General features: G+C 36.5%; 1 protein-coding gene across 1 annotated transcript; it reads left to right on the top strand.

The window, feature by feature from the left end:
• Window positions 1-671: 671 nt before the first annotated feature.
• On the top strand, window positions 672-20028 carry MPHOSPH6 (M-phase phosphoprotein 6). Its single transcript, XM_074284737.1, has 6 exons — window positions 672-705; window positions 1160-1668; window positions 13246-13358; window positions 13691-13781; window positions 18704-18798; window positions 19277-20028. Exons 1-6 carry the CDS (start codon window positions 672-674, stop codon window positions 19407-19409), a joined length of 975 nt encoding a protein of 324 aa, XP_074140838.1. The 3' UTR covers window positions 19410-20028.
• The last annotated feature ends 606 nt before the right edge of the window (window positions 20029-20634 follow it).

The following is a 20634-nucleotide window of genomic DNA, read 5'->3' as shown; positions in this document are numbered from 1 at the left end:
TTAGGTTTCACAGGATTCCGTATCCTCCTTAATTCTTTCTCTTATTTTTCCCATAATGAAATTCCTAGCTTTTTTAGCAACAGAAAAAGTTTTCGTTCTAAATAACTCCAAGTTACTTCATCCCACAACTGAGTTTATATTCAATCTCAAGGAAGATAATGCCAAAAAAAACTCATATAAAAATATTCATTGTTACACTTTTCATATTAATGAAAAGCTTGGATGAGAGATAGAGTACTTGCAGAAAGGAACAAAATTAAGAGATCTGGTAGATGAGGAAACAAAACTATTGATGAGATATAAGATGCCATGAAGGTGAGGGGTCATCCAGAAAGAATTCACTGCTTGGGTCTTTTAGAGCGACAAAAGCTATATTATGATGTCATAAATGGATTAAATAATTAGAGAAATATTCTCATGCATAGTTTGAGCCAATACCACAAAAATGGCAATTCTATCTAAATTAATTTATTGATTCAATGTCATACCAATCAAACTACAAAAAAATCATTTTATAGATCTAGAAAAAAGAATAAAATTCATCTGGAAAAATAAAAGGTCATGAATATCAAGGGAATCAATGAAGTTTTTTTTAATGTGAAGAAAAGTAGCCTAGCAGTACCAGGTTTCAAACTTGTCTGCCCTTGAGGAATTTCAGTCCCCTGACTCAGATGAACGACATCCTTGGAGTAGTGGAAGGCATTGGTAATGGAATGTGAAAGTAATATACATATATGTACATGTCAACCTCAGAATCACCAATCAGAGGAGTTCCTTATCTCTCCTTAGCAAGGGCCTTAGGTGGATGTGGTTTCCATGGAAAATAACTCTTCCAACAAAAACCTACACCCGAAATCTCTTCAAATTTATTACAGAACACATGAAATAAATCATGAACTCCCCTGATCAACTGCCAGTCACAGTGAAAGGCGTTTTTAAAATTCTAAATAAATAACAGGAAATGAGGATTATTTTCAAATTGGTGTTTTATTAATCTCCCTCAAAAAAAATTAAATTTCAGTTTCCCCTCTGGAGTCGCTTTCACGTCGATTTCTAGGGGGACAGCCCGGCCTCCCAGCCCATCCCCCAAACTGGACGGTGCCTGACTGAGCCCAGGGAACTACTTAATCTAATGGGTCTCGGTGTGTTCGTTTTTAAGGGAGGATTGTAGGGCCACTAACGCCCTTCGGCGTAAGCCGCTTAATCAGTGGTAGTTTTCCTCTTCCTTCCCCTCCCGAAGCGGGGAATCCTCGCGGTCCTTTCTGGGAAGGAGTCGCAGCAGGAGGCTGGTGCAGGGGAAGTAAGCGCAGGGTGCCGGAGAACGCGCGTCCAGCGAACATTAGGGCGGGACCAGGACCGTTGTCCGGGCGACCCGGCCCCACGTGTGCGGCGAGAGTAGGAGCTGCACAATCGCATCAGCGTAACGGGAAGAGCAGGAGCCTCCGCTTCCACTTCTCAGGGTGCGCAGGCGCTTCAAAGGGCTCAGCGCCGGTCCCCGCCCCCACCCCGAGCCGGAGACCACCGGCGCGGGAGAGTGACGTAGGCAGGAGCGACGCGGACAGAATTGCTCCCCCGAGTTTTCGCGTGTGTTTTAAGGAGGAAGCTAGTGGAGGCGCCATGGCGGCCACGTCTAAACCCAAGCTGTCAAAAAATCTGCTGCGGATGAAGGTACGAGACGTCTCAGTGGAAGACAGCGGGGGGGTCCCCGAGGAAGGCTGAGGAGGCAGAGAGGGCCGGCGTCCCCGGGCTAGTCCCAGAGGGAGCGCGTCAGACGCAGAGCTGGCCCTTAGTCCCAGAGAAGCAGGAAAAAAAAGTATTCCGAGGGTTTTCGGTGGGAGAGTTACATAATCAGAGAGAAGTTTTAGAAACGAGCGTTCCTCTGCGACAGGCCCTTTTCCGGTCACTTTGTCATGACTTTCTGTATGTGTCCCCGTTGTTTACACATCTAGAAATTTCACTTATTTATTTAGTTATTCAGGCTTCTAGAAAGAATAGAATAAACGTGATTTATGGACTAAAACGTGGTGAAGGAGTATCGAGAGTGAATGTTTGTGGTTAATGCCGAGGTTTGGTAACAGAAGTGGGAGTGTCATTGACAAAAAGATCAATACGAGGGGGAAACGGTGGAGGAAGGAGGTGGTCCCGGTTCTAAGTCTGAGGTGCTCACAGGATCTCCGGCTAATGGAGATTTTCCAGAAATGGCCAGAAAACTCGAGAGAGGAAAACTGAGATTGAAGTAGAAATTTCTGAATTAGCGCTGAGGCGGTTTTCCTTTGAAATCCAGGCAGAGTTTTCTAAAGAATTTGTACACACTTTTACACATGTATTCCCCAACTGTTGTAACAAACATAATATTCAAGTTATCTCCGTGTAATAGATACAGAACTAGTCCCCAAGAGTTCGTAGGATCAAAACTTTAGAATAAGAATGGATAATATCTACCCCAAATTTTTAAGTATTGTGTAACAAAAGGCAAGTTAATTTCTAAAGAACAGTTTTAGCCATCGTAGCTTCCGAGGGAAAGGAAGAAAATAATAGGCCCTTGCGTTTGTTTGTCTCTCATTGCTTCTCGCCTGCCGTTGGGTTCTTCTTTTTTATTCTCGCTTTATTTGATCATAAAATGGAATCTAATGTTTTAAAATGTATTTTTAAGTCAGCTTTGTATGCATCCATCTTAGTCTTTGAAAATAATGATTACAAATGTTTTTGATGACACAGCCTTGAAAGGGATTTTTAAAATTTTTTAAAATTTTTCTATAGTAGTTCTACCAATAACCATTCAGTGGGCCAAATGATGAGATTCTCCTTTACAGAGAGTATTCTTCATTAAGGAATCTCTCCCGTGCATTTTAAGATCATACAACATCCCTTGGTATGTGCTCCACAAATACTGTGCTCCTCGGTCTGGTTATTATCAAGGGAGACATAAAACAAGAAAACACCAAAGATTTTCATCAGTTTTGTCATGGAAGACACTGCCCATGATCCAGTTGTTTTTAGAGACTCCCTTTAGACTGTGGGATTTTTCCAGTGCTTCCATTTACAGGCGACATGCTGATAGCATTGAGCCCCAGGACCTTAAAATCTTCAGAATCAGTCAGAATGGTCAGTTTATTCAGTAAAGTACAAATGAATGGCAAGTGCCTGTTGTCCAGACCAGGGGTTCTCTAACTACGCCCGCTGAGGACCTTTATGCGGCCCGCCGGGTTATGGCAAATGGGCTGAGGGACGGAGACAGAGTGGGAGCTTTTGTTTTTACTATAGTCCGACCCTCCCATAGTCTGAGGAACAGTGAACTGGCCCTCTATTTAAAAAGTTTGAGGACCACTGCTCCAGACTATAATAGGAATAGTTAGATGTCTATGTGTTGACATCATTACTTGTATTTGGCATAGCAGTGCAAATGGACACTAAATTAGACCCAGAAATAAATAGGAAGAGTGGGATGGCTTACATTTAATTTTTTTTTGTGGTGTTTTTGTGATTCTACACTTCAGGAAGCAAACTCTATTGAATATGGAATTTTATTGCTCTGTAAGAAATTACCAGGGGGGGCGGAGCCAAGATGGCGGAGAGGAAACACACGACTCAGTGAACGTCCTCACTCCCTCACAACCAATTAGATAAATTAAGTCTCAAAATTAGCTCAGGATTGATAGATACCACAAGGACTGGAAGCACGACTTACCAGCTGAGGAGAATCTGGAGTTTCAACAGGAAAGGTCAGTTCTCAGGGGAGGAATAAGAAAGACCAGCACAGACGGTGGGGTAGGGGCACACTGCGCCCATTGCGCTGGGAGGGGCTCTGGGATCAGAGAAGCCACTGAGGTAAAGGAATCTGGCACAGGCTGTTAGCTCTTCTCTGCTAATTATTTAGCAGTTCAGAAGAGAAAGCCAAAATATTTTAGGACTCAGATTGGATTTTCCCCGGACCCTGGGGGTGACTCAGGCACCAGGGGGTGTGGCCTCAGCTACCTCCTGAGAATAGTTAAGAGACTAACAAGTGGGTGGATACGGCCCAAGGCAACACACACTGCCTAGCTTAGCTGGAGGGAGTGGAACTCAGCTCCAGGAAGTCCCAGAGAAGCGGAACCTTTGAACTAGGGACCGCGGTTTCTGGCAGACACTTCCAGTTTGAGCGCAGGGGCTTCTTACGTCACCTGCTGCAGACACCCACTCCCCACCCGGACACATAGCCTGGGCTTCCTGCAGTCTTCACTATTCTACGCCCTCAAAGCACAGCAGTGCTAATCACCTCTGAGGCACTCCCAGGGAGAGGGTGGGGAACTCTCTCCCAGAGCTCTCTCTTAGCTCAGGCTCAGGAGCCGCTGCATCCATCCCGTCTGGGAGGAAGCTGGTAAAGAAGTAAATAATTTCCTACCCCAGAGACAGACCCCAAAAGATTTTTTTTAAGTATGAGCAAAAAAGCTAGAAAAACCATAGATTCCTTCTATACAGAGAAAGAGCGGGTGTCCAACCCCGAGGAAGTTGACAGCAGAGAATCAGATAACAACCTAAAGGGGAACGATTCCTGCCCCCCATCACATAACTCTCTCCTAGAAGAAGCTCTTAAGAAATTGAGGGAGATCGAAGAAAAATGGGGGAAAGAAAGGGAAGTTATGATAGAGAATAATAATGTCCTGAAATTGGAGTTGGAAAAAATAAAGAATTCACAGGAGATGCAGGGAAACAAAATTAGTGAATTAGAAAAGGTTAAAAAAACACAGGAAAGTAGGATATCTGAATTGGAAAAGATAAAAAAGTCTCAAGAAAATAGAATTTCTGAATTGGAAAAAGAAAATAATTCTCAAAAAAAAAAAATTAGGGAAATGGAAAAAAACTCAATAGAGCAAAATAATTCATTTAAAAACGAAATTGGGCATTTACAAAAAGAACTAAAAACTGTGAAAGAAGAAAATAACTCCTTAAAAGTCAGGATGGAACAAATAGAAATGAATGATTCACAGAGAACCCAAGAATCAGTCAAACAAAACAAAAAAAATGAGAAGCTGGAGAACAACGTCAAATACTTACTGGGAAAATCTATAGACCTGGAAAATAGATCTAGGAGAGATAATCTGCGGATTATTGGACTTCCAGAAAACTATGACCAAAAAAAGAGCCTAGATTCTATTTTACAGGAAATTATCAAAGAGAACTGTCCAGAGATAATAGAAACAGAAGGGAAAGTAGATGTGGAAAGAATTCATCGAACTCCTTCTGAAATAGACCCTAAAAAAAGAACACCACGGAATATTGTGGCTAAGCTGCAGAATTACCACACAAAGGAGAAAATCCTGCAAGCAGCTAGAAAAAAACAATTTAAATACCAAGGTGCCACAATAAGGGTCACCCAAGATCTGGCTGCCTCCACATTAAAAGATAGAAGGGCCTGGAACCTGATATTCCGAAAGGCAAAAGATCAAGGACTGCAACCAAGAATGAACTACCCAGCTAAGTTTAGCATCTTTTTCCATGGAAGAAGATGGTCATTCAATGAAACAGAGGAATTCTATATGTTTCTAAGAAAAAAACCAGACTTAAACAAAAAATTTGATCTACATCCACAAGACTGAAGAGAAACAGAAAAAGGTACACAGAACCCTTGAGAACTGTAACTTTGTTGTGGGTATATAAAAAATACTCAAGGATAATTTGATTTTACTGATATAAAAGAAAAAAAGGGGGGTGTAGTAAAGGGAAGGAGGTCGGTTCAGAAAAAGGGGAAGGAGTGATAAAAAGAGGGAAACTACATCCCAGGAAGAGACATAGAAAATACACCATATCTGAGGGAATTAGTGAGGGGGAGAATCATTGTGTGAATCTTACTCTCATCAGAAGAGGCTCAAAGAGTAAATAATTAACATATTTGTTTTTCAGAGAATTTTCTCTCACCTCATTAAAAGGGGGGAGAGGAAAAGGGGAAAGGAAAAGGAGAATAAGTGAAGGGACTTGGAGGGAGGGGGGAGGGATCCTAAAAAAAAAAAAAAAAAAAGAGGGAGGGTTGCGCGTCACAAGGGGGGTCTGTAAATTAAATATCGGGGAGGGGGATCAGGGGGGTCAAGGGAAAAAAGTATAATCTGGGGATAATACGATGGCAGGAAATACAGAATTAGTAATTTTAACTGTAAATGTAAATGGGATGAACGATCCCATCAAACGGAGACGGATAGCAGATTGGATCAAAAAGCAGAACCCTACAATATGTTGTCTACAGGAAACACACTTAAAGCAGGGAGATACATACAGAGTAAAGGTAAAAGGTTGGAACAGAGCTTATTATGCTTCAGGTAAAGCCAAAAAAGCAGGGGTAGCTATCCTTATCTCAGATCAAGCAAAAGCAGAAGTAGATCTCGTTAAAAAAGATAAGGAAGGAAACTATATCCTGCTGAAAGGTAGCATAAATAATGAAGCCATATCAATACTAAACATATATGCACCAAGTGGTATAGCATCTAACTTTCTAAAGGAAAAGTTAAGAGAACTGCAAGAAGAAATAGACAGTAAAACTATAATAGTGGGAGATCTCAACCTTGCACTCTCAGATTTAGACAAATCAAACCACAAAACAAACAAGAAAGAAATTAAAAAAGTAAATAGAACATTAGAAAAACTAGGTATGATAGACCTTTGGAGAAAACTGAATGGCAATAGGAAGGAATATACTTTCTTCTCAGCAGTTCATGGATCCTATACAAAAATTGACCATATATTAGGACATAAAGATCTCAAAATTAAATGTAGGAAGGCAGAAATAATAAATGCCTTCTTCTCAGATCACAATGCAATAAAAGCTACATTCAGTAAAAAGTTAGGGGTAAATAGACCAAAAAGTAATTGGAAACTGAATAATCTCATCTTAAAGAATGACTGGGTGAAAGAGCAAATTATAGAAACAATTAACAATTTCACCCAAGATAATGATAATGATGAGACATCATATCAAAATCTTTGGGATGCAGCTAAAGCAGTAATAAGGGGAAATTTTATATCTTTAGAGGCTTATTTGAAGAAAATTGAGAAAGAGAAGATTAACGAATTGGGCTTACAACTTAAAAGGCTAGAAAAAGACCAAATTATAAACCCCCAACCAAAAATTAAACTCGAAATACAAAAATTAAAAGGAGAAATCAATAAAATTGAAAGTAAAAAAACTATTGAATTAATAAATAAAACCAAGAGTTGGTTTTATGAAAAAGCCAATAAAATAGATAAACCTTTGGTAAATTTGATCAAAAAAAAGAAAGAGGAAAATCAAATTGATAGTCTTACAAATGAAAAGGGGGATCTTTCCACCAATGAAGAGGAAATTAGAGAAATAATAAGGAGTTACTTTGCCCAACTTTATGCCAATAAATTTGATAACTTAAGTGAAATGGATGACTTTCTCCAAAAATATAGGCTCCCTAGATTAACAGAGGAGGAGATAAATTGCTTAAATAGTCCCATTTCAGAAAAAGAAATAGAACAAGCTATTAATCAACTCCCCAGGAAAAAATCCCCAGGGCCAGATGGATTCACATGTGAATTCTACCAAACATTTAAAGAACAATTAGCCCCAATGTTATATAAATTATTTGAAAAAATAGGGGATGAAGGAGTCCTACCAAACTCCTTTTATGACACAGACATGGTACTGATACCTAAACCTGGTAGATCGAAAACTGAGAAAGAAAATTATAGACCAATCTCCTTAATGAATATTGATGCTAAAATCTTAAATAAGATATTAGCAAAAAGACTTCAGAAAATCATCTCCAAGATAATACACTATGATCAAGTAGGATTTATTCCAGGAATGCAGGGCTGGTTTAATATTAGGAAAACTATTAATATAATTGACCATATTAATAATCAAATTAATAAGAACCATATGATCATCTCAATAGATGCAGAAAAAGCATTTGACAAAATCCAACATCCATTCCTACTAAAAACTCTTGAGAGTATAGGAATAAATGGATTATTCCTTAGAATAATCAGGAGTATATATTTAAGACCGTCAGTAAGCATAATATGCAATAGAAATAAACTGCAACCTTTCCCAGTAAGATCAGGAGTGAAACAAGGTTGCCCACTATCACCATTACTATTCAATATAGTACTAGAAACGCTAGCCTCGGCAATAAGAGCCGAGAAAGAGATTCAAGGAATTAGAGTAGGAAATGAGGAAATCAAACTATCACTTTTTGCAGATGACATGATGGTATACTTAGAGAACCCCAAAGACTCTGCTAAAAAGCTACTAGAAATAATTCAAAATTTCAGCAAAGTGGCAGGATACAAAATAAATCCACATAAATCCTCGGCATTTTTATATATCACTAACAAAATGCAACAGCAAGAGATACAAAGAGAAATTCCATTCCAAACAAATGTTGAGAGTATAAAATATTTGGGAATCCATCTACCAAAGAAAAGTCAGGAATTATATGAGAAAAATTACAAAACACTTGCCACAAAAATAAAATCAGATTTAAATAATTGGAAAGACATTCAGTGCTCTTGGATAGGCCGAGCGAATATAATAAAGATGACAATACTCCCCAAACTAATCTATTTATTTAGTGCTATACCAATCAGACTCCCAAGAAAATATTTTAATGACCTAGAAAAAATAACAACAAAATTCATATGGAAGAATAAAAGGTCAAGAATTGCAAGGGAACTAATGAAAAAAAACTCAGAGGAAGGTGGTCTAAGTGTACCTGATCTAAAGCTATATTATATAGCAGCAGTCACCAAAACCATTTGGTATTGGCTACGAAATAGACCGGTAGATCAGTGGAACAGATTAGATACAAAGGACAAAAAAGGGTACATCTATAGCAATCTAATCTTTGACAAACCCAAAGATTCCAACATTAGGGATAAAAATTCATTATTCGGAAAAAACTGTTGGGAAAACTGGAAATTAGTATGGCAGAAATTAGATATGGATCCACACTTAACACCATATACCAAGATAAGATCAAAATGGGTCCATGATTTAGGCATAAAGAGGGAGGTAATAAATAGATTAGAGGAACAGAGGATAATCTACCTCTCAGACTTGTGGAGGAGGAAGGAATTTATGACCAGAGGAGAACTAGAGATCATTATTGATCACAAAATAGAAGATTTTGATTACATCAAACTAAAAAGTTTCTGTACAAATAATACTAATGCAAACAAGATTAGAAGGGAAGTAACAAATTGGGAAAATATTTTTAAAAACAAAGGTTCTGACAAAGGTCTCATTTCCAAAATATATAGAGAACTGACCCAAATTTATAAGAAACCGAACCATTCTCCAATTGATAAATGGTCAAAGGATATGAACAGACAATTCTCAGAGGAAGAAATTGAAACTATATCCACTCACATGAAAGAGTGTTCCAAATCACTACTGATCAGAGAAATGCAAATTAAGACCACTCTGAGATACCACTACACACCTGTCAGATTGGCTAAGATGACAGGAACAAATAATGATAAATGTTGGAGGGGATGTGGGGAAACTGGGACACTAATACATTGCTGGTGGAGTTGTGAAAGAATCCAGCCATTCTGGAGAGCAATCTGGAATTATGCCCAAAAAGTTATCAAACTGTGCATACCCTTTGACCCAGCAGCGCTACTACTGGGATTATATCCCAAAGAAATACTAAAGAGCGGAAAGAGACATATATGTGCCAAAATGTTTGTGGCGGCTCTTTTTGTTGTAGCTAGAAACTGGAGGATGAATGGATGCCCATCAGTTGGAGAATGGTTGGGTAAATTGTGGTATATGAAGGTTATGGAATATTATTGCTCTGTAAGAAATGACCAGCAGGAGAAATACAGAGAGGCCTGGAGAGACTTGGATCAACTGATGCTGAGTGAAATGAGCAGAACCAGAAGATCACTATACACTTCAACAACAATCCTGTATGAGGATGTATTCTGATGGAAGTGGAAATCTTCAACATAAAGAAGATCCAACTCACTTCCAGTTGATCAATGATGGACAGGGGTAGCTGCACCCAGAGAAGAAACACTGGGAGGGGAATGAAAATTGTTAGCACTAATATCTGTCTGCCCAGGTTGCATGTACCTTCGGATTCTAATGTTTATTGTGCAACAAGAAAGTGATATTCGCACACATGTATTGTACCTAGACTATATTGTAACACATATAAAATGTATGGTATTGCCTGTCGTCGGGGGGGAGGGAATAGAGGGAGGGGGGGTAATTTGGAAAAATGAATACAAGGGATAATGTTATAAAATATATATATATATAATAAAAAAAATGCTCAAAGAGAAAAAAAAAAAAAAAAAAAAAAAAAGAAATTACCAGCAGGATGATTTCAGAAAGACCTGGAGAGACTTACATGAACTGATGCTGAGTGAAAGGAGCAGGACCAGGAGATCGTTGTACACAGCAACAACAAGACTATATGATAATCAGTTCTGGTGCACATGGCTCTCTTCTACAATGAGATGAACCAAATCAGTTCCACTTGTACAGTGATGGAGAGAGGCATCTAAACCCAGAGAAAGGAGAGTGGGAACTCAGTGTGTATCACAACATAGCATTTTCACTCTATTGAAATTCTGTTTACAAATCTTGTAGTATTAGCTTCTTTGGATCAAAGTTGCATTTAATACATAGGGCAGAGGAGAGACACAAGTTAAGTGAAAATGATGGACCTGATTCTATTACACTTCCCTTTATTGAGTTTCTCCAATATTGCATTTTTTTTTTAATATAAATTCAAAGTTTGTGGCTTCAAGCAAGTCATTTAGTGTCATTTTTTTCAACAGCATGTGCTCACATTTTGTAAATTCAGTGTTTCAAACTATTATTATATATATGGTGATCAGTGACCTTTGATGATACTAGTCCAATTGTTTGGGACTACCATGACCTACATCCATGTAAGACAGCAAACTGAATTGATAAATATTTGTGTGTGTTTGACTGCTTTACTGACTACCAGCAGTTCCCTATCTCCCTCTTCTCAGGTCCCCCATTCCATGAGACATAGCATTATTGAAATCAGACCAATTAATAATCCTACAGTGACCTCTAAGTGTTCGAGTGAAATCTATGTGGTATATTTCATTGTTATCTTAATTTTAAGAAATTGCCACAACCATCCCAGCCTTCAGCATCCACTACCAGGATCATTTAGCAGCCATCAACATCAAGGCAAAACCCTCTACCAGCAAAAAGATTACTACTTGCTGAAGGCTCAGATGATGGTTAGCATTGTTTTTTAACAATACAGTATTTTTAAATTATGGTATACATATTAATTTTTTTATTGAAGCTTTTTATTTACAAAACATATGCATGGGTAATTTTTCAGCATTGACACTTGTTCAAAACCTTCTGTTCCAAATTAACCCCTCTTTCCCCCATTCCCTCCCCTTTCAAATTATTATTTCAAAAATTAATATTACCTAGGTGGCAGGTAGTCCAATACATATTAAATATGTTAAAATATATGCTAAATCCAATATATATATACATATTTATACAGTTATCTTGCTGCACAAGAAAAATCAGATCAAGAAGGAAAAAAAAAACTGGGAAAGAAAACAAAATGCAAGCAAACAACAGAAAGAGTGAAAATGCTATGTTGTGATACACACTCAGTTCCCAGTCTCCTCTCTCTGGATTTAGATGCCTCTCTCCATCACTGCACAAGTGGAACTGGTTTGAATCATCTCATTGTAGAAGAAAGCCATGTGCACCAGAACTTATCATCATATAGTCTTGTTGTTGCTGTATATAATGATCTCCTGGTTCTGCTCACTTCACTTAGCATCAGGTCATGCAAGCCTTTCCAGGCCTTTCTGAAATCATCCTATTGGTCATTTCTTACAGAACAATAATATTCCAAAGCATTCATATGCCATAACTTATTCGGCCATTCTCCAACTGATGGCCATCCACTCAGTTTCCAGTTTCTTGCCACTACGAAAGGCTACACAAACATATTTGCACATGTGGGTCCCTTACCCTCCTTTAGTATTTCTTTGGGAATAAGTCCAGTAGAAACACTACTGGGTCAAAGGGTATGCACAGTTTGATAACTTTTTTGAGCATAGTTTGAGATTTCTTTCCAGAATGGTTGGATCTGTTCACAGTTCCACCAACACACATTAAATTTTTTAAAAAAATAATACTATTGCATACTTAAGAGACTATCATATAGTATAAACATAAATTTTTATGCATTGGGAAATAAAAAAACTCATATGACTCATTTTATTTCAATATTTGCTTTGTGGGGTCGAATGGAACAGAACTTGCAGTATCTCCAAGGTATGCCTGTATTTTTAACAGTGACCTTTGCTTAAAAAGAAATAAGGGATGTTATACAGGAAAAGTGTGATTGGAAAGGAGGTAGACCAGTCATGTAATGATATAAGATGCATCAGGTTGACAGACAACCAAGAGAAAGAACTCCAGATTGTTTAGCAAATTCTCTTAAGTCAGGCAATAAGCGTTTATTCAATATTTACTATATGCCAGGTACTATGCTAAGGATAAAAAGGAAGTCAGAAATAGGGTGTTTGACCTCAAGGAGCTCTCATTCTAATGGGGGTGAGCGGACAAGACACAAATAACTGTACATATTAGACATAGGCATTGTAGCTGGAAAGCTATCTCAGGGAAGGTAAAATGGGTGTGGGGATCAGGAAAGTTTGAAAGTCTCCCCTTAGAATATTGAATTTGAACAGAAGCTTCCAGATATATAGGGATTGAAGAATTAAAGATGAAGACTGACAGGAACAGCCATGGAGTGTCAGGTTTTGCCAGATGGAATGTCAGGTTTGAGGAACAGCAAGTAGGCCATTGTAAATGAAACATACAGTTTATGGAAAGGCTGCCGTATAGAAAGATTCAAAAAATAGAAGGGAGACAGGTTGTAAATGACTTTATATGCCAGAGAGGATTTTATATTTGATCTCAGAGGTAATGGGGAGTCCTGGAAAATATATAGGCAATGGGAGAGAGAAGGAAAGGGGTTGATTTTGTTTAGGAAAATCCCTTTGATTTCTGAGTTGAAAATGGATTAGAGTAGAAAGACACTTGGGACAAGATGATAAATTAGGAAACCATTCCACTGATAGGGAATCCCACAAAATGATTTTCAGAACATACCAATTGAGGGAATAAAAAAATAAATAAGTTAATTAATAAAAAGTTAATTAAAGTAGTCTTCATCTACTTACTTGGCTGATCACATTGTTTTTAAATCTGTCCAGTTCATGCAAAGAGGATTGGATGCAGAAACTAAAAAACAGCTAGAAGAGGAAGAAAAGAAAATAATCAGTGAAGAACACTGGTATTTGGATTTACCCGAACTTAAGGAGAAAGAGTAAGTTTATGGGAATTTGTATTTGTAATGTCTCATTTATCCTAAAGAAATTTTGTGTAATGAGAGTAAATCAAATGTAAATGAACTGCCTAGGAAGATTTGTTAATCTTCTTCTTTCTTCATTTTGATGCTATTTGCCGGGGGGAAAAAATTATGAGGTAGTATATTCAGACTTGATTTTTTCTTTAGTTAAACAATCTCTGCCTTTTCCCATGTGTCTACTAAGAACCTAAAATTGGCTAGTTTTGCATTTTATTCTTGGCTTTTATTTGCTACTCTTTATTGCAAATATTAAAGAAATGGTATTCATATAAATATATTTCCCCCTTTAGGAGTTTCATAATAGAGGAGCAGAGCTTTATGCTTTGTGAAGATCTTTTGTATGGAAGAATGTCATTCAGAGGGTTTAATCCAGAAATCGAGGTATTTAATAGTTACTCCAAATCTGAGATTTTTCTAATTTAATTACTTCTACCAGTAATAGATTTTTAAAAAAATATACAATTTAACTTTAATGGAAGATAATAGGTCTTAGAGTACATAGAACAGCATCTGGTCTCGTCATTTGAAGCTGGGATTTTATAATTCCAATCTTATGTAAGAATATCAGGATTTTGATTCAGATGATGATATTTGTAGTGAGATTTTTTTCTTGTTGCTCTTTTCCGATGTATTTCCCTTTTCTATAACTGGTTTCCCTTTAAATTATTGTGTAAATTAAATTTAAATTCTTATGCATAGGATATAAAGGCAACCTATGACACATTCTTTTATCAATCCATAGAGTGGTTATTGCTAGAAGAGACATTAAAGGTCATCTGGCCAGCCCCCTAATTTTGCACATGAGGTAAGTGAGGCCAGAGATGAACTGATTTTGCTTTCAGGTCACATACAATTTATGATTCCAGAGCCAGAATTGAAGCCACTTTATCTAATTCAGAGTTAGTGCTCTGCCTACTATATTGTACTTTAAACAAATGATCGTTAAGTAATTTATCAATTTTTGTTCATTTGGATTTTCATAAATCAGGTTTTTGATAAAGTAAGCTTATGCAGTAAAGATTTGTTCCCCTTTAGTTTGAGGAACTTTAATGGTTTCATTTAATTCATCAAATTCTAACTGTCTGCTATATACTCCTGTCCTTGATGCAGGGAAGCAGCTTGGAGATGAATTTACCAATTTCCCTGTCTTTAAGGACTTTATAATTTGATTAACTAACCAATGTGGTAATGAGAAGATAAGGAGCTAGGCAGAAAGGGAATGAAAGTTGGTAGGAAACAGCCTTGAGAGACAAGGAAAGAGGATCAGATATGCCTAAGAAATGAAGATGTTCCACTTGCCCTACTTGTATAAAAATCCATAGAACATACCGAAGACCCAAGGATTATGGTCAAGTTGGGAATCTTGGGCTAGCCCCTTAAAGACCTTAAAGGGTCTAAACCTACCGTAAGCTTCCAGTAACAAGAGAACTTCAAGATATTTTGTGTTTTCTTAACAAGGTGAGTTAGGAAGTGTAATTGTCCAAATGGGCAAGAGTCTATATTTCTAGAGTGTCCTATATGAGTATGGTCTCTGGGGTCTGCCAAACTAGGTACATTAATAAAATAAATAGCTCATCTTTATGGAGCATTTCAAATTTTATAAAGCACTTTATGTATATTCTTGTTTGATCCTCACAGTAGTCCTGAGATTATTGGCATTTTCAGAGAAATAAAGTGACTTGACCTTTATTTCAGAGCTAAGAAATATCTTAAGCAAATTCTACCCTAGGTCTTTTCATGGTGTGATCTGTTCACTAAATTACATTATATAATCCTTCACCTTCTGGACTAGAGCTACTTAACTTTGGCTTTTGTCATGCCTACTGATAACATAGCAAAACTGCCATCCATAATATAATTACATGAAAATGCAGTAAAGACCGAATTGATACCATTTGATTTGTGCCTCTATTTCAAACACACACAAGGATCCATGCATGTAAGCTCAAGTGTTGGAAAACAAGTTTGGGACAAATTTCTCTGACTTGAACAAGAGTTGAGTCCCCAAGAAAAAGATGAGTATTAGGGTTTGTACTCCCATATCAGCCTCAGGAATTGTAAGGGCTCCAGGAATTCCTGTATCCTAATTGAGGTGGGACTAATCCACTTAGGGTTAAAGAGTATTTAATATGCCATCATGATAACATTTGGGAGCATCTCTGAATGAACAGTACAAAAGAGATTTCTATAGTGGTCTCATATAAAAATCTAATAGTCAATCCTATGTTATTATTTTAATTAATCTGGAAAAGGCTTTCCAAATTTGGATTGCTAAATATTGATTTATCATTTCTGGTTTTTAAAAAGGGACAGAATGAGGGTAAATTTTTGGTATTATTTCATAGACTGTCATGTAACAAAAGCAGAATTTACCTTAATGAGTGGTGTAAGAGTTTCACTGTTCTCCAAGAAATACTAAAAATGTCTCAGGAAGACTTAACAGTGTTTGGGGCAGATAATTGAGGGCATGGACAACAATCCAAGATGAGAGGGCATGGATAGCTTATAATCATTACTTGTAGAATGACTATCCACATTAGTGAGATCACAAATTCATTACAGTAAATTCTACATCATAAGACTTTTGAAAATTGGTGGTTTTCATGTGTAAACATTATATTTATTTGTATCAATAGACTGATAGCTTGGGTGGGAGAGACAATTTGAAAAGAAAAGGGAAAAAAAAATAGAGCAAAAAGTTTCTGGATCTAGGCAGAAATTTGCACTAGATGGCCAAATTTTAGTATTCTTTGGTTACTTTTATTCCTAAAATCTACTTAATTAGAAATACATCAAGTGGAGATTTGAGAGTTTCACAGAATGTAGGTTCTATTTTTAGTCTAAAATATATCTATAATCTGGGTTTTCTATAGAAGCACATCACAAAATAAGGGCTCTACTGAGGTGTTAGATTTCAATTGCTGCTCCACAGTTGTTTGATCCATCCCCCATCTTACAGTAGCATTTACAGAATCTGGCAATATTTGTACCAGAAAGCAATCTGGAGAGAACAAGCATTTCTTAACTTTCTCCTATGTGCCAGACACTGTGTCTTACAAATATTATTATATTTCATCCTCATTAACAATTCTAGAAGATAGGTGTTCTGATAATCCCCATTTGACTGATGAGGAAATTGAGGCACAGATGTTAAATGATTTGCCAAAGGTCCACAGTTAAAAATTATAAAAACCTTTTAAAAATTATGAAAGATTGTAAAAATTCTGAAGCTGTCTTCTTGACTCCAGGCCTGGAACCTATCCACTGGAAATACCCCAAATTATATATTCTGTGGTTCTGTCACCTCTCCTCAAATACAATAGCAGCCTACAAATGCAGGGACAAACTCACTGGACTGGAAGTCAGGAGTCACTAGGTCCAGTTTTCACTCTGCTGCTGTGTGATGACTTAACTTTCTTTGGGCCTAAATTTTCTCATCCATGACATGAGGATGACCTCTAAGGCTCTCTTTTAGTTAAAATGCTATGAATCTGAGTCTGAAATTTTTTCAAGTAGATATATCTTGTGATTTTATTTTATTATTATTATTATTATTGCTGAAACAATTAGGGTTAAGTGACTTGCTCAGGGTCATACAGCAAAGACATATTAAGTGTTTGAGATCACATTTGAATTCAGGTCTGGGGACAGTACTTCATAGATTAAACAGTAAAACAAAGTGATTTAGGCATGGAGATTTATTTATTCAAAACAAAAGAATCTTTAGAATATCTTTCAAACAATTTTTTTTACTAAATTCTATAACTTAAAACCAGGTTAGAAGTTGTTATTTCTTATACAGCAAAAATCTAAGCATAAAACAGGTGGCCAAAGTTGAATGTAATTCTTTCAAATAAAACATGTACCCTTCTTGGCAAACTCAGTTACTAAAGTGAGTGTGTGTGTGTGTGTGTACATATTCATATATTTTTAAAGCATCAATGTCCAAGACATTATGGGACAGTATTCATCTTTGTTAGATTCAAGATGCTTACTATTATGAGCAGGGCACTAGTCCAAGACTAGCGTGGGATCCCAGTAGCTAAGAGTTGTACAAAGAGATAGTATGATAGTGACAAGAGTTACAAATTTGTAGCCAGAGAACCTGAGTGTTACTTTTAACTATTAATTATTACATATGTAATTTTACCTTTCTTTTTACAAATAATTGTGAAAGGAGGGGAAGAAATTATATGCTTTCTTAGATCCCTGTTAGGTTATAACTTTTTTTGTCTTACAAGCTTCTTCTGTAAAATCAAAGACACTGGCCTAAAATTCATAAATCTTGCATTCTCTTATCCATCTGTGCCATTAACTGCAAGTGTCTTAACATTTGTGGGCCTCTTATTTCTCTAGAAACTCAAATCTACTTAATAAAATCAGGGGATTAGATTAGATAATCTCTACAGTTCCTTTTAATTCCTATTATTTTGTGATTCTGTGACTTCTAGTTTGCATAGTTTATAAATTAAAATTGTCTTCTGCACAGCCAGGATTTTTGCTGAGACCACAGAACATCTGGGTTGTGATAAAGTTGTTTAACTGCATTTGGAATTGCAGAGCCCCCAACACACATGTTTTAATTTATGTGCTTTGACAATTACAGATGCAATCATCTTCCAAATTGACCCCAAACCAGCTCCATGCAATTGGATTTGTTCATTCTGTCCCTTCTAATTCCCCCATACCTATCAAACCAAAAAAGACTCCCATTTGTATATAGTTTGGGTATCTCAAACATCCACTGACCACCTTCCTATTAAAACTATGAATGGGTATCCAAGATGCAACTTGAAAATGTTTTCATTGAGTTTGTGATATTAGGTTTTATTTAAATTTGTGATATTAAGGATTAAGATATTAATCCTTTACTCTTTTTTCTTGACAATAAGAAAAGGGTTAAAGGACTCACATTATCCTTAAAATACGGAGAAAATCCTTACCTGCATTTATTAATTTCTAGAAGCATGTCATATTTAGGACCTATTATTTAGACTTGTTTTTGTTTATTTTCTAAGCACTGTTAGCTAACAGTGTTAGAAATTGACATTTACTTTAATCCTTTATAAGTTAAGGAGAATAGTTTGAAATGATTTCTCTCTTACTTTTTTCCTCCTCTCCCTTTTTTCCAGGAAGAAAGCAGGCCTACATAAAGCCAGAGCTCTAATAGAGCCAGTTCTAATGCTCTGTTTCTTTTCTTATTATTATTACTAAAGCTTTTTATTTTCAAAACATACGCATAGATAATTTTCAACATTTACCCTTGCAAAACCTTGTGTTCTGTGCTCTTGTTTCTTTTCAAGAAAATAATGGTCCAAATGAATTCCAAACAAAAAGATGAAGAAGTTGAAGATGTATCAATGGAGGCTGATGTGTCTGAAGAAGAAATGGCCAGACGGTAATTAGCCATTACTTTTTGAAAAACCTTATAAGAGCATATCAAGTATACCTCAACGTACACTGGTATTTCTGCCAGTAGTTCTCCCTCAGGGTTGAGGATTCCAGGGGCTAGGAAGAGGTAGAACAGGATGATGACACTGAGAACACATTATTTGAATCAATATTCCTTTCTAATCCCAGCCTTAAATTGTTGTCCACCCCAGGTGGGCCATTTTAGTGATTCTTGATAACATGATAATTGGTACAAAACTTATTCCTTTTTTTAAATAAGAAGTAAAAAGTAGCATGACAATGAATATATTTATTTTGCTCTAATTTTGCCCAGTTCTTCTGATTCTTAAGTCTCTATTGCACAATCTAGGCTTCTAATACTGATTTTAATTATGCTTAATCTCATTACAAATACTATTTGAGATTATTGAAAAATTATAATTCAAACTTCTGAAACTGAATTTGCTATTATAATTTCTTTATAGGTATGAAAGTTTAGTGGGCACAATTGGAAAGAAGTTTGCTAAAAAGAGAGATCGAGCACAGTATGATGAAGATGAAAATGGTAACATAAAATCAGTTAAAACTAAGAAGACATTTTTAAAGCCTCAGGATTAGACTAAGCAAAATATCCAGGAAGTTCTCTGGTTTATTTTGAGACTTTCTAATTAGAATTGGTTGTGTAATTAGTAATGTTATTATACTTATTTGTAAAGAAATTTGTAACTTTTGAAACATTCTGTTCCAGAAACAGATGTGTGATGGATGTTATACATCCTTGGCTGAAGGGTTGTCATTGACTGTGGGGTTTTTAACCTTGATCTGTTAAACATAACAAAACCAAGCAATTGTTCCCCAAAGCATTTCATTTGAGAGAATAGTGGTTTCTTCCACCTGATCATTTAATTCAAAATCTTGGATATAAAATGACAGTACTGTTTAAATTGTCCTTGGTATGTTTATACTATATTTTAAAATATTAATTAAGATAAGCCAATAAATCCATTTGGGGAAAAAGAAATTTTATAGCACAAGTCTTTTATAGGGAATTCATTTATTAGTACATACATACAGGATGGAAATGTTATCATGAATCGTGGTAACTCCCATTCTATGAAATAGTTTCTTGCTGTCAAGTGAGATTACTACTTCTGGCATTCTGCATATTTGTCTTGATGAATGTTTACAGCTCCTAAAGATGGAAAAATATGTCTTGAAATAAATTTTTTTTCTTTTATATATTGATTGGTTCTTTCAGTCAGCAAATTAAATCCTATTATGTATAGTTTACTGTACTAGACCAAGGAGAACACAAAAATGAATAATATCAAATAAAGAATTTTAAAAATTGTTTGTAACTCCTTCCCTCAGTGCTAGTATGACATAACCAATGAGATTATGTGTATAAAAAAGTGCTACAGTAGAAGGTAGCAGTAGTAGTAATAACATAACAGGATACGTAAGTTTATATTGTGGTTTGCAAAAATATTTTTCATCACAACAATCTTAAAAAATAGATTGTTCAGGTGTTAATCCATTTTATGCGTGAGGAAACTTGAGATATAGAAGAGGCTAGTGATTTGCCTCTGGTGACAGCTCATTTCAGGAGCTGGAGTTCCTAGTCTTGTTTACTTTCTACTAACAGTGCTATGACCAAGAGACAAATCCTTTATGAATAATGATTCAAAGGCAACACCACAACTGCTTAACTGAAGCAACCTAGAATGGTGGCAAATCAGTCCGATACAACTTATTAGCATCTACTATGCTAGCAAGAGCACTGGATTTTCACAAAAAACTGCTTTGAAATGCCATCAACAATGTGGCCCTGGGCAAGTCCCAT

Source organism: Sminthopsis crassicaudata, chromosome 2 (assembly GCF_048593235.1).
Source record: "Sminthopsis crassicaudata isolate SCR6 chromosome 2, ASM4859323v1, whole genome shotgun sequence".
Lineage (NCBI taxonomy): Eukaryota > Metazoa > Chordata > Mammalia > Dasyuromorphia > Dasyuridae > Sminthopsis > Sminthopsis crassicaudata.
The sequence above is the reverse complement of the archived record's forward strand: the minus strand, read 5'-3'. Positions and strand labels throughout refer to the sequence as shown.